This window comes from Corylus avellana, chromosome ca2 (assembly GCF_901000735.1).
Source record: "Corylus avellana chromosome ca2, CavTom2PMs-1.0".
NCBI lineage: Eukaryota > Viridiplantae > Streptophyta > Magnoliopsida > Fagales > Betulaceae > Corylus > Corylus avellana.
Genome location: NC_081542.1, coordinates 50,634,025 through 50,648,302, shown reverse-complemented (window position 1 = coordinate 50,648,302; position 14,278 = coordinate 50,634,025). Strand labels below are relative to the sequence as shown.

Below are 14,278 nucleotides of genomic sequence, written 5' to 3'. Positions count from 1 at the left end.
AATCTTCCTTGACACTTCTTTTTGCAAATAACCCTCAGCTTCTGTGATATAAGATATAACAATAACCATCCTCCATGTCTTGTAGAAAGTAGGACTGTATTGAATCATACTGAAAAGTGAAAACTATACAGGAGGGGCCTATATATAGAGGCTGACTAGCCTAGCAGTACATACAATAAAACAATGGGGGACTATAGTTCACTAACTATAATACAAAATGGGGGACATAACCTAACAGTGTAATTAGCAAGAAAAGAGCAAATGAGGGAAATAATTTCTATTGCAAGTCTTCCAAAAGAAATTTTCACTGGAAGGTCCAATAATTTCTAAGGAGCCTTGTTCCTACATGTGGTTTGTTACCCAGGTTGTATGGGGCTTTGCTAGACAACTCATATTAGCAACTCATCTTTTCTGAATAGTACAGTAATACATTATAATTAAGTTTTATATTCTTGTAATTGAAGCAGATTCTCAGCTGCCAATTGTGGTAGATTTTGTGTAGCTCAAATATTTTATATTGCATGGATGAGTCTAATGGGGTTCCTCCATTTGCTCATCCCCATACATATAAACAGGTGTACATCATAGGTGGAGATGGCGCAATGCGTGGGGCTGTGAAGATATTTGATGAAATCCGTTGCCGGAAACTGAATATTGCAGTTGTTGGGATCCCCAAAACCGTAGACAATGATATTGGAATCATTGACAGATCATTTGGATTCCAGACAGCAGTAGAAATGGCACAGCAAGCAATAAGTGCAGCTCATGTGGAGGCTCAGAGTGCAGTTAACGGAATAGGGCTAGTGAAGCTGATGGGTCGAAGCACAGGTCACATTGCCCTTTATGCAACATTGAGCAGCCGCGATGTGGACTGCTGCTTGATTCCTGAGACTGAGTTTTACTTGGAAGGAAAAGGAGGGCTGTTTGAATTTCTTGAGCAGCGGCTGAAGGATAATGGGCATGCGGTACTAGTAGTTGCTGAAGGGGCTGGACAGGATATGATACCAAGGACTGATGCACAGAAGGAGGAGAGGGATGAATCTGGGAACCCTGTCTTCTTAGACATTGGTGGGTGGTTGAAGTCAGAGCTAAAGAATTGGTGGACAAGAGACCATCCAAATGAGTTGTTCACTGTAAAGTACATAGATCCAACATACATGATACGAGCAGTTCCTGCAAATTCTACAGATAACCTGTACTGTACACTTCTAGCACACTCGGCAATTCATGGGATTATGGCAGGGTACACTGGATTTGTAGCTGGTCCTATAAATGGAAACTATGCCTATATACCATTGGAGGAGGTGGCACAGGCTAAGAATGAAGTTGACATAAAAGACCACAAATGGGCATGGGTCAGATCTGTCACCAACCAGCCCGATTTTGTGAGGAACTAAACATTGAACCACGCGGTTCTTCGTTAAGGAGTGTCTCATCCAGGCTTTGTGGTCTCTTAAAGTGATTCTCACCGATCGAGTGTTTATGGCCTATTGAACTGGACATCAGGTTTCAGATTATTGCTTGCTGGTAATGTTTTTACTATTTGGTAGCAATACAAGCAATAGAAAAGTTAGTTTTTTTGGTGCTGTTGTGGCTGTGTTTGATTTGTGAAGTATCGGATGAAGAAAAATATATAGCTGATGGATATTTTCTTGGAGAAACTACACTTACCCCCACTACTACTCTATTTACAATGCATGTCTTCCAAACTTCAAAAAGTTGCAATTAATGTAGAGTGTTATTCTATCCTGCAAACTTAATTATAAGGCTAACGCCTCAAATGTATGTTATACCTCCATAAAATGTACACAAATATAAATATGACTTTAGGATTAAAAAAAAAAAAGAAAAAAAGAAACAGGCGAGGCCGGAAAGTAGTGGCCGGAGACGACGAATATAGATAGTCTTTTATTTTTGTGCCAAAACAAATTGAAAAATAATTTTATGGTTATTCTATTTATGGGCGAATGGCTTTTTCTTATCATTTTTAGACAAACAACTATTCTAAATTTTAGGAAAATAACTATTATCCGGTAATGGTGGTGCAAGGCATGCAACCAAATTAAGGAATAATTATTTCATAGGAATACCTAAATCATTTTTGGGCCTTCCAAAAGTGACCTTGATATTATTCTTTCAATACTGGTGGTATTTTGGGTTGGATTCTCGAGTCATACATATCTCCTACTTTGTGCGAAAACTGCTGTCATAGGAGCAGTTTTGGGCATTGACTGGTGACTCAAAATGAATTTTAAACAAGGCAATTGGCAACCAAATGCTCTTTTCTATAAGTAGATAAATTGTAAAATCTAAAAAGAAAAGGTTTCTTTGATTAGGAATCGCCAGTAATCTTTCCTTTCTTTCTGCAAATAATATTTCTGCTTATCATCTTGCTGTGTCACACACTTTCTGTAAAGATAGGGAACCCAATGCTTTTATGGCCAGGAATCTCATATCTTGTTAATTTGTTTACTATGTGGCCTTCAAAAACGATGCATCGACTTTTACAAATCTCCCAAAGTTGAAAAGCAAAGGTATGAACAAAATAAGAGCAAAGAGAAACAGCCTTCCCTTTTATGTAGAATCTGGTGCTTGCCATGTCAAGTAAAACAAAAAAATTGCTATCACGAACATGGCTTAGAATTGGAGCCATCTATCTAGTTCACATTCCACGCCACGAGAAGATCTCTGGAACCAATTTAGGGACGATCTAGACAAGTTGCTACCTCTGCCTTTGGATGCTTATAAGATTAGGTAACAAACAATATATAGCAGAGATAAAGATAAAAAGCACAATCTGCTTTGGCAAATGGCGAGGCCAGGGCAGGTTTGCTCCAAACTGTGTTTGATATATATAGCCATATAGGTACTGCCCTTCAGAACTCCATTGATGGGTCTTTTTGTAAAGAGGAGACAAGAGGACTCTAAAGCTGTGTTGACGAGTACCTGACAAAGCCAACATGCGACATGGTGTTGCATGTTACATGTCATTCCTTTCAAAAGATTGTTAGTTTACATGTATATGGGCTGCTTTGGATCCTTCCTAGGGCTCTTGTAAAAAAAAAAAATCAAGCATAGATGAATATATAGGAAGAAGATTATAATTAGTGCTCATATTTTTGTGCATAAAATTAATGTCTATCATTGATTTCTTTAAAAGGGAAAAGTCTGACATAATTATTATATGGTTTCATAATATAAACTTTATGCACGTCCATAAGACCCGGCCATTAGAGCTGTACAAATAACACAACTTACAGAAAATCGGTTGCTTTCTCGATTCTTCCTTGCTCAAGTTATTTGAAAAACATTTGTGAATAAAACTTTTTTCTGTTTCCTTACTATAATAGCAGCTGCAGGAAACAGAAAAAAGAAAAGAAGAGAGAAGTCCACTTGTCTATTGCAAATCTGAACACCTCAACAGTCGGGTAGGTTGAGTTTTGAGATGATGATGACGACCTAAAAAGAGACAAGCATGAATATGGCATGGCGTCATAATGAAGCGCATCAACTTGTTATTAATTATGTTGAATGTGAAATGTGCAAGCACTTGCTTTCTACTTTGTTACTTTGTACCACTCAAATGGGCAAAACAACAAATTAGAGAGCAAAGCAGCAACAGCAGGCATGGACACATGGCGCCAGAGTTTAGGCGTCATCTCACCACCACCCTACAGCCCGGCCCACGTTGGAGATGCGGTCGACTGGGTGCACCCATATTACATACTCCACATGAAAGTCGGTCACTACCTGATAAAATTATTCCTCACTAAAGACGTACAGTGACGGCATGCCCCTTTCATTATTTGAGGGGTTTAAGCTTAGATTTACCCTTACAACCCAAGTTTGATGATAAGAGTGGTAGGAAAACATGATAAATACATTAATAAACAATTTTTAATAATTAGTTGTTTAAATTACATGTAATTCAAGTTAAAATTGAATTTTCTCACAATTAATTTGCTTGAATTGCAGGTAATTCGAGCGTGAATCAAGATTTGTTATGATTGAAATGTAATTCAAACAATCATAACTATGAAATAAGGATTTTCAACAATTTGGGCACAACATATAAGGAGTGTACATGAAATTTATCTGTCTAATTTAGTGACCGACCGAGAGTAATGCTATAAATCCATCTTGTGTTCCTCTTGAGTCATTCCAAGAATGATGTGAATATTAAAATCATCATTGAACTTGTGATTAATCATTATTGAATTTTAATCAAATGATAATTTTATAATAATCATATAATTCTTAAAGTGATTCAAAAGGAACACATGAGAAATTTTTACAATTACTCAGTACCGAACATCTTAAAATTTATTTAATCAAATAAGTTTCATTACCGACTCTATAAATTTGAAAAAAGAAAAAAGAAGAAATTGATAGAGATGCAATCCAATTCCGTGATCCTTATGAAGGCCCCGCTGTCTAATAACAACATAGATGAAATGTCACATCATGTGCGCATTCGTCTATAAATGTATAATTTGCGTAAAACAAGTGAAGGTCCCCTTTGCTCCCCCAAAAGAATAATGGCACACACGCAAGAAGGGCATTCATTGGACCATTTGGCATGGTGCCGACTTATCATGGAGGGTAGTTTTGTCTTTGACAATAAATCTCCCCATGAAATGAATGTATCAGTCGGGTAGTAATAATGAGATGATGATATCTAGGAGTTTCTTCCACTTTACTCCTCTTCAGTGGTTACACACCCCCCACACTGTTCTTCTCACTTCTCCCCTCAAAGAGTTGTTTATTTCTTCTTTGGGCCAAGGAAACAACCACTCCGAGACTGTGACACAACTTCTCAGATAAAACATTTAACGTATGAATGAATGAATGGGTCGGACAAAGATGTTTGAGCCCAGAGCCAGATTCACAGCAGCAGATCTTCTTTCTCTGATACTCATTGTAAGTTCATATCTAAAGGCAGAATCTGCCATTGGAGTGAACTGGGGAACCATTTCATTCCACAGGCTGAAGCCCTCAACTGTGGTGGATCTCCTCAACGACAATAGGGTACAAAAAGTGAAGCTTTTTGAAGCTGAGCCAGATGTTATGAGGGCTCTCATGGGGTCTGGGATTCAGGTCATGGTTGGAATTCCCAATGAGATGCTGGCTTCCCTCAGCTCATCCACTGTCGCCTCTGATTTGTGGGTTCGCCAGAACGTGTCCAGATATACGGGTAAAGGTGGTATTGATATCAGGTATCGCCGCACTCGTCTTATGCTTCTTTTTCTTCTTTTCGGTCGTGTGTGATTGTTCAAAAAAAAAAGGCAGGAAAGTGAAAGTCCAGAAAGATTGATTTTTTGGATCTTATTTCTTTTGTTGTTTTGGTTACCAGAAGTGGGATAATCGACTCACCTTAAGAAAGCACAATACTAGTATTAGCTTCAGTTTATTTCCTACCTATTTCTTCTAAGCAGCCAAGTAAAAAGCATTAACCTTTCCCATATTTTGTAGTACCCTTCATCTTGTGGGATTGAGTTACAGTATTCTTAGTCCTTTTAGCTCTGCTGATGAAATTTGAAATGGCTCATATGGTGATTTGCTTGTAATCTTCGATTTAGAACTGTCCATTACACAAGGCAGTGTCTTGTCTGAATTTTGGTGTTGAAATTGTTAGCACAAAATATATAGCCTCTGCCTTTCATATATTTTACTGCATAACGTATCCATATTTGTGAGCTGGGGATTTAAATTATGCTGTAACTGAGTATCCTCAGAGGTTAGTGATATAAATAATCTGCGAGTTAGGTATATCCATGTTTCCCTGATTTAATTATGGAGCCTATTCCGAAATCTCACCATCAAGAAACCTGATAGGTCTGAGTGCTTCAAGAGGAGTTCTCAACTCCACTCCCTTATGAAAGCTAAGTGACAGCAGATATTATTCCAGAAGACAAATTTCTACCATCTCTATTTTTTAAAACATTTTTGGAGTTTAGATGTGCTTGTAATATTATATATGTATCTATATATACAAAATTGCTAATATATCTGAGAAAAAAACTATAATTTTTATATTTATCTGGAGTTCAAATTTCCAACAAGTTATTCAGTTCTTACCTTGTCATGACAGGTATGTTGCAGTAGGAAATGAGCCCTTCCTTTCTAGTTACTCAGGTCAATATGAGTCCTATGTCATGCCTGCTCTGCTCAACATACAACAATCCTTGGCCAAAGCAAATCTTGCAGGATATGTAAAGTTGGTAGTCCCTTGCAATGCCGATGCCTATGAGTCCGATCTTCCTTCTCAAGGGGCATTCCGACCTGAACTGGCCCAAATTATGACACAACTTGTTTCGTTCCTCAACACAATTGGTTCCCCATTTGTAGTAAATATCTATCCATTCCTAAGCCTCTACGGGAACTCGGATTTCCCACAAGACTATGCATTCTTTGAGGGGACTACTCATGCTGTTACTGATGGACCCAATGTTTACTACAATGCATTTGATGGAAATTTTGACACTTTAGTTGCAGCACTCAACAAAATTGGATATGGTCAGATGCCCATAGTCATTGGGGAGGTAGGTTGGCCTACAGATGGAGCCATTGGTGCAAATCTCACTGCTGCAAGGGTTTTCAATCAAGGGCTCATAAATCATGTTCTAAGTAACAAAGGAACTCCATTGAGGCCAGGTGTCCCTCCCATGGATATTTATCTTTTCAGCCTACTTGATGAAGGGGCGAAGAGCATACTTCCAGGAGCCTTTGAGAGACATTGGGGTATTTTTTCCTTTGATGGCCAAGCCAAATATCCACTAAACCTTGGTTTGGGCAACAGATTGTTAAAGAATGCAAAGAATGTTCAGTATCTCCCATCTAGATGGTGTGTGGCAAATCCATCAACAGATTTGTCTGATGTGACGAACCACATGAAACTTGCCTGTGGTGTTGCAGATTGCACCACACTTAACTATGGGGGATCATGTAATGGCATTGGAGCAAAGGGAAATATCTCATATGCATTCAACAGTTACTATCAGCTGCAAATGCAAAATGCGCAGAGCTGTGATTTTGATGGGCTTGGTATGGTCACTTTCCTAGACCCTTCTGTTGGTGATTGTAGGTTTCTTGTGGGCGTCACTGATGTTAAGTCATCAAGTTTTCGACCAGTTTGTAGGTGGGCCATTCCTTGGGTTTTGATTCTGTGGGGGTTTTGGGTCTTCGTAATTTGAAAAGAGGTTTCTTTAGTGGGGTTTTCGCAGTTCCCTCTTCTGAAGTTATGAAAGCTAAACATAGGTGATAGAATACGATATAGTTCATTAGAAAGGTTCAAAAGCATTCCAGGTATCTGATAGACTAGTTGTATAACGTGAGCGAAAAAGTTAAAGCTTATTATGTATTGAATTATTTATATCCACACTACCTCTCCTTTTTATTCGAAATAGATATATTTGTATATCAAAGTTGCAATGTTACTAAGTCGATTGAGTTTTATAAGTGATTTTAGAGGCTCAAATTGTAGCTTGATTAGCTTTTTTAGGGTGGTAGCGTAAATGTGACTAATCTTTTTATTACAAGACATCCCTAATTTAAAAGTAAAAGTTTATTGTTGGATACAGAAACCGAATCTTTAACTGTTCACAGAGAACCTCCTTATTCAAAAAAGAAACGTTACAACTTTATGCTGAACATTGCTGTTCCAACGTAAGTTTATTAATTTTATTTGATGAGCATCAACACCATAACTCTTCTATGATGCATCAAGGGCAACATCCATCTTCACAACATGCTTTTCCACAGTGGATTAGTGGCTTCCAAATGAACCAGCAGCAGCGACAACCTTCAAAAATCATGACGGTTATAGTAGGAGTGTTAAAACTGACTGAAAATCACGAGGAAAGACAATTAATGACTTTACCTTGGGGATGAACTATATGCTCAAATGCATGCAGACGAGCACCTTGCATCGCCTGCGCTAACATGATCATGGATGCCATTATAACCAGGAGCCATGCAAGAGCAATAACCAATTTTTCCTTTCTCACCATCTTCTGCACGCTCAGAGTGAATGACCAAATAGTGCATGACATCCCTTCCCAATCCTACATCTTATTTATACTAGTGTTTCCCTGTCTTGGCATGTGATGCTTATCCAAAACATAGCAAGTGGGCATATTGTCCTTTGTCCCTTCAAGAAGCGTTGGCTTCTGTGTACAGTTAAATGCAACTGCGTCTGCCATTGTGGACTTAGGTGGCTTTGGCTATATCTTTTATTTCAATTTGTTAGAATCAAAACCCTTAACCTCATCCTCATCCTTCTTGGTGTCCTTGCAGCATCATTTTTAAGATAAATATGGAAAGTGATTCAGAAGAAGATATGATGATACTCGAGTAAAAATTCAACTGCATGGTTGCCTGGTTGGTCATGTCATTTTTCTGCATAAGCCAAACATGTCTGTCTTGCTTGCACCAGTTGGGCTATATGAGTTGAATACATCACTAGACTACAATATTTATTGTTTCTTTCTTTGGATCCTTATTGGCAGTTCAAGCAACCAGAATCTAGTATCTTTTGCGTTAATTTATCTACCATTTAGGTACAAGTAAAAGCTTGATAACCGAGTATTTGAGAGTCCAATGTAAAATAGGCAGTCAATTGGTTTGGAACTATTTTATATGGTCAATATCATTTGAAAATCGATCTCTCAATACGAAACACCATCCGGTAATCTTAATTGCATTCTTTTCCTGTTCCAAGTATCTCCAAGGTAATGCCTATTAGAATATTAATAAAATAATTAAATTCATCATTTCTTATTAATTCAGTATTGTATTAAAACAGAAATTTTGAGTTCAAACTTTGTGTCCATAATTCACCTTCGTGGATGGTGCAATATGCTGCTGTAAAAGTGGCAGAGATGCATCGTTCCTCCACATGCATCTGGTTAATCCACCTCGCCTCCATTAACCATGAAGGTGTACAGCAGTTCACGATATGAAAAGTTCAAGGAACTGTTACGAGCTTAGTGCTAACACTCAAGTGGCGTTGTTTCAACTGACTTCATATATTATTTGTAATCGAGTTGGAAAGATTAAAAGCTTCTTATAGACATATGTTAAACCAAATGATCATAGGATTCTGATTTCCTAGATTTAACTCTAGGAAATCAAAATCCTATGATCATTTGGTTCTTTAAATTTAGCTAAAAAGTAGTAACCCTGATATAAGTAGATGATAGTTTAGAAGCCTACCAACAGGCTTAATTCCATACAGTCCCATATATGGCTGCTTAACAACAGCATCAGTCATACAACTTTATCCTTGTGGTTATGTGGGCACGACAAATTGGGCAGAAGGTTAAATCTCTTCCACAATCACAGCATGTCTGCGAAATATAGAAATAAGTTAGAGCTGATCAGAAAACATGTCGATGTCAATCCCAGTTTTGATTTTAGATTACCTGATGTCCACATCCCAATGCAAGATCTTTTTGATTCCACAAACACACAGGACAACTCTGCATAGCAAAAAAAGGACTATGAAGAAATATGAACTCACATCTAGAGAGGTTAATTGAAATCTTATGGTCGTGATTCAACATATCACCTCCAGCTGACATGTGAAACATAAAATTTATCTTGGTAGTTATGTTCACTATTTCACCAACAAACAAGTGTGTGTGAATACAAAACAAAGAAACCAACCCTATTCTGTGAAGAATGTTCTGTATATGGAGAAGAAGCATAATGAAATCCACTTCCTTGTTCATTGCTGCTTGACCATGCATATCTGTTACTGTGTTCATTGCTGCTTGGTCGTATATGCTTTGGATAAGAACTCGATGAAGGGTTCCCAAGAATCCCAACTGGAGGAGGGAGGGGAAGCTTCCCAGGAGTGCCTCTTTGACAGCTGAAAGAGATAGTAAGAAGGTAAACATTCTCAATACTATCATTCCCTAACTAATATTTCATATGTGAAAGTGTATGCTAGTGACAATACCCCAGCAGTTGGAGCTCCATTGTAGCTTTATACTGTGATGGTATCTCCATTAGTGCACCCAGAGCAAACTCTGCCTCCTTCTGGGATGCAGGGACTTGCTTCGACATGATTTCAGTGAAATTTACAAACTGCATAAAAAAAAAAAAACCAACTACCTGAGTGAAAAACTAGTTAGACATGGACAAAAATCGGTTGCATGAGTTACCCAATTTGGTTCCTTAACCTGGAAATTATCAAAAGCTCTATATGGAATGTTGTCATCGAACTGGTGCATCATGTCCCATGGTCCATCACCTACCCCAACCAAAACTATTGACAAAGGATATTCACTACAAAAAGGATAAGAAGCCCTTCAGATTTTGTAGGAGACAAATCACTCCATATGAAAGGTGCTCAAGTAATATTCCAACCTTGCTTTTACAATAGCATTGATGGTACTTAGCTCTTGAGGACTTCTGGCCATAACCTTGCATATCATGTTATAATCAAGAACATCAGGTTAAGAGGACCATAACGCAAAAGGGGGCATAGGGAAGAAAAAAAAAAAAGAGACTGTGAATTCCGGCTACGAGTTCGATTAAAAGAAATCTCTACTGGATCTGCCAAGATACTTCCAATCAGGCAGAGGAGAGAAACTTATAGTGCAGCATTCAGATAAAAAGAAGAAATACAAGTCATGCGACTAACCTGTCCGTCGGCAATGATCATAAGAACATGATACTGACCAACTCTTTTGTCAACAATTTCAATAGCAGTTTCAATGATTGGAGCAAAAGATGTTGGACCTGTCATATCAGAATACAACAATTTTAACAACAGAAATTGCTGCAAGGAAAAGTGAACAAAAACCAATGTTCGGAGAATAATTTATCCAACCAGATAAATGTACATGTGGAACTATTTCTCTGTAACGAGAAAGTACTTCCTCAAAGCCATTACATTGCCTATCATCATAAAAGCTAAAAACGTCTTGATCATGTGTAGTTGCTGCAAAAGCATGACAAAAGATTACACTATTATGCTTCGAGCTCTGTTAAACTGACACATTGACAGAAGAGATTTAGCACATATATGTGATGTATGTTCCCACTGACCATCACCAAAGCCATAACAAGGAATAAGATTGTCCTCATCAAAAGCAGAAAGTGTCCTTCCAATGATTGATATTGCCTGTTCATATGGATTTGGGGAATCTCCAAGATGGTGCAGGCTCCTATGGTGGAAGGATCGTGCACCTGTCCACTCATTGCTTTTTGTGAAATCAATACCGACAATAAGATCGGAAGATTCGAGACCAGCTTGGTAAAGAGCTTGTGTCACCTATAATGTACACTCACATATTAGGATCCAAGCTTGCTGACAGACTTTAAGCAACAGCAAGAGTAAGCTCAATCAAAGCAATTACTAGTAAGAATAAGAATTATGATAGCAGATTATGAGCTGTAATACATACACTAAGAACAATATCAGCTAGATACAACTCCCTGACCATTTTTTGTGTACTTTAATGAAAGTGAGAAGAGAAAGCCTCATGATTGAAGTTATTTTTCGTATTGTTATTGTTGTTAACATTAGCTCATGTCCTAGAAGCTCAAGCTGTTTGATCCTTGAGCAATTATATAAAAGTCTCATCCCATTTCATAATCTATGCTGCATTTAGTACAATTATCAATGGAACTGCAAAACACGTATGTGCTTACAGAAATTTTCCAGTTATCATATTGTCTACAAGAAAGCTTAGGAGATGCATGTAAATATTCTTTTCATGAAATGTGTCAGCATAAATACCTGTTCCAATGAGTGGTAGTCATCACCAATTCTTTGGTACCTTGACTGCAACTTTCTTGAGTCATAATCAGCATAATTCCTAGAATAAGAAGAGGATGAAGAGCCGAGGTTCGATGGAGAAGCATAAGAACCAACACGGTATTGATTGTAGCATTGGCTGTGGTCTCTTGATGGCTTCCCTCCCATAGTAACGTCTTAACTTGCTACTGCTTTAAAAGTTTGATATTGTTCTTCCGCCAAGCAAAGCTGCTAGAGGCCCTCTACTTGTGGCACAAACTGCACATTGAGTTATTGACCATCTCTATTTGATCAATTTTTTGAATTAGCAAGCATTTTTAGGGAGCATACATTGCTACATATTAATTCCTCAAACAAATTACAAGATCGTATACAACATTGCCTATCACATCTCAGAACAGAAAGCCATAAAATAGTATTGGAAAACATAACAAAAAAGATATTAACACCCATATATCACTTATACAAGATTTTCTGCAAGACAAATAGAAATCTGAAAGAGCATAACAAGGCACACTAACAAATTTCTAGTTCCATCAGAACAACAATTTCGTGTGTTTTAAGCCAACCTGAGGAGCAAGCCATACATGAGCAAACAAAGCTGAGAGAAAAAAACAAATTGAAGTACAGAATTCACGAAAGTGTTACCTGTGAGGACAGAGGGATATTAAGAATTAAGTGGAGGCAAGTATGGTCTATATGAAGAAAAACAAAAGAGAAAAACTCAATTATATAGAAATGTCAATTGACTAAACCGAAATGAAGAGAAAGTACAAGAACTTCATATCATTAGAGAATCTAACTTTCATGGAAATCACCACGAAAGCAAGAGACTTGACTTATAGCCGAAGCCAACTACTCATTTGGAAGCTACTGAGGACTATCTTAGTCATCTAGAAACGCCCAAGTAAGACTAGCAACCTCCAAAGAAATTTCTGTGCAGGCAACACAGCTCCTAAACTTTGGCCAATTTGAATATGAGAATTTGGGAACAAGGACCCCTAAAAGACAAAAAGTCAACTTGTCCTTCCCAAGAATTTCTTGGCATCAGATGTAAACACCTTACATTCAGTACAATATTCATACCTATCCTATATTATTAAGGATGATGATGGTGATGTTAGAAGAAGAAGAAAAAAAAAATGCAGTCTTTTGTTTTTTTGGTGCCGTTCATATCTGTGAAGGCTAATACAAAAGTAATTATTTCATTGTCCCGTCAAGAAGTTACTTGGAACTGCAAGATTAGCTTAATTGTGGGATAATTATGTGATAAAAAAATAAAATGTCTAGGGTTACTCTTTTTAATATGCAGTGCTCGTTTCACTTTGCAGTTAGAGAAGGACTTAAAAGCGTGCAATCACAACTTGCCACTTCAGCACAACAGGTGCTGCTAATTGGAATAGAAATCAATCATATGACTGACCAAGGCATTTTTTAGCATTATTCCAACCGCCAACTACCGTGACATAGTCAGTGACGCCCTCAGGGTGTCGTCATGAATTGGTCCTTCATTATTAAGTAAATATTAATTAAATATCATATTCAGTACAGCTATGTGATCATATTGCAGCTCACATAATCAGCCTAATATCTGATGATCTCCACCTCATGATATATACTGAAATATACAAAAATATTTTTGTAACGACTCCCATCTTCTTATCTCATTTGGATATTCTTTCTTAATGCAATTTTCTGTTACAGTAGGAGACTCCCTTGATTCATCTTATCACTAGAAGATGAAGTAGGAGTAGGGATTATTATAATTAGAGTAGAAATTGTCATGATAGGATTTGCTATTACCTCATGATTAGGGTTTGTTTTTATCTTATTCTATCATGTAAGTCTATTTAAAGACCAAGTTTAGACTATTAACAAATTTCTTGTGGTGAGAACCAAATACCTCTGAAAAACCTATTATTAAATAATTTTTACTTCAACCAGATTTCACAGGATTTTATTTATAAACACACCTTACCCTTGCGAAATTGCAGGGTAACTATAAGGCAAACGATTTCAAACCAAAAAAATCTAATATCTCAGTTTCTAAAAATCCTCCTAAAAAAAATCTCTTGGATAGTAATATATATATAAATTTAATATATTTCTCATTCATACTTTGACTTTATCTAATAAAAAATTTATGGTTTCGCCCCTGTTCTTAAGTTCCATTGATTGGGATGTATCATGCCCCAATGGAAAAAACACCAATATATATATATATCTCATTCATACTTTGACTTTCTCTAATAAAAAATTTATGGTTTCGCCCCTGTTCTTAAGTTCCATTGATTGGGATGTATCATGCCCCAATGGAAAAAACACCAATATATATATTTCTCATTCATACTTTGACTTTCTCTAATAAAAAATTTATGATTTCGCCCCTGTTCTTAAGTTTCATTGATTGGGATGTATCATGGTCCAATGGAAAAAACACCAAGTTGCTGCCTCGTGGATGGACTTGGTCGTCCTATGTTATTCATCCATGCTCATGATATAAATGTCAGC

The 14,278-nt window shown here is 37.3% G+C and overlaps 3 protein-coding genes and 1 long non-coding RNA gene across 5 annotated transcripts; 2 read left to right on the top strand and 2 right to left on the bottom strand.

The window, feature by feature from the left end:
• Window positions 1-15: 15 nt before the first annotated feature.
• Window positions 16-1,676, top strand: LOC132170795 (ATP-dependent 6-phosphofructokinase 2-like). Its single transcript, XM_059581903.1, has one exon. The coding sequence runs from the start codon at window positions 522-524 to the stop codon at window positions 1,395-1,397; it is 876 nt and encodes a 291-aa protein (XP_059437886.1). The 5' UTR covers window positions 16-521; the 3' UTR covers window positions 1,398-1,676.
• A 3,011-nt stretch (window positions 1,677-4,687) lies between these two features.
• LOC132171394 (glucan endo-1,3-beta-glucosidase 5) lies at window positions 4,688-7,460 on the top strand. Its single transcript, XM_059582703.1, has 2 exons — window positions 4,688-5,216; window positions 6,092-7,460. The coding sequence occupies exons 1-2, from the start codon at window positions 4,849-4,851 to the stop codon at window positions 7,191-7,193; spliced, it is 1,470 nt and encodes a 489-aa protein (XP_059438686.1). The 5' UTR covers window positions 4,688-4,848; the 3' UTR covers window positions 7,194-7,460.
• Window positions 7,461-7,585: 125 nt separating this feature from the next.
• Window positions 7,586-8,040, bottom strand: LOC132171395 (uncharacterized). The gene is made up of 2 exons (XR_009439030.1): window positions 7,880-8,040; window positions 7,586-7,801 (listed from the first exon to the last, which is right to left on the bottom strand). It is a non-coding gene; the product is annotated as an uncharacterized LOC132171395 (long non-coding RNA).
• A 1,011-nt stretch (window positions 8,041-9,051) lies between these two features.
• Window positions 9,052-12,796, bottom strand: LOC132171247 (E3 ubiquitin-protein ligase RGLG2-like). Of its 2 annotated transcripts, none has more exons than XM_059582515.1 (11): window positions 12,416-12,796; window positions 11,750-12,336; window positions 11,056-11,281; window positions 10,838-10,948; window positions 10,649-10,746; window positions 10,372-10,427; window positions 10,185-10,290; window positions 9,962-10,089; window positions 9,667-9,871; window positions 9,423-9,479; window positions 9,052-9,347 (listed from the first exon to the last, which is right to left on the bottom strand). In XM_059582515.1, exons 2-11 carry the CDS (start codon window positions 11,933-11,935, stop codon window positions 9,264-9,266), a joined length of 1,257 nt encoding a protein of 418 aa, XP_059438498.1. In that variant the 5' UTR covers window positions 11,936-12,336; window positions 12,416-12,796; the 3' UTR covers window positions 9,052-9,263. The 2 variants fall into 2 exon arrangements, with proteins under 2 accessions (XP_059438498.1, XP_059438499.1); XM_059582516.1 differs by having other exon boundaries at window positions 11,750-11,995.
• Between the last annotated feature and the right edge of the window lie 1,482 nt (window positions 12,797-14,278).

Coding starts and splice junctions, on each gene's coding strand:
- LOC132171247 (XM_059582515.1), bottom strand. CDS start 11,935: ATGGGAGGGAAGCCATCAAGAGACCACAGCCAATGCTACAATCAATAC. Junction 10,747..10,837: donor TCCACATGTACATTTATCTG/GTTGGATAAATT, acceptor CTGATATGACAG/GTCCAACATCTTTTGCTCCA. Junction 9,348..9,422: donor CATTGGGATGTGGACATCAG/GTAATCTAAAAT, acceptor TATATTTCGCAG/ACATGCTGTGATTGTGGAAG.
- LOC132171394 (XM_059582703.1), top strand. CDS start 4,849: ATGGGTCGGACAAAGATGTTTGAGCCCAGAGCCAGATTCACAGCAGCA. Junction 5,217..6,091: donor AAAGGTGGTATTGATATCAG/GTATCGCCGCAC, acceptor TTGTCATGACAG/GTATGTTGCAGTAGGAAATG.
- LOC132170795 (XM_059581903.1), top strand. CDS start 522: ATGGATGAGTCTAATGGGGTTCCTCCATTTGCTCATCCCCATACATAT.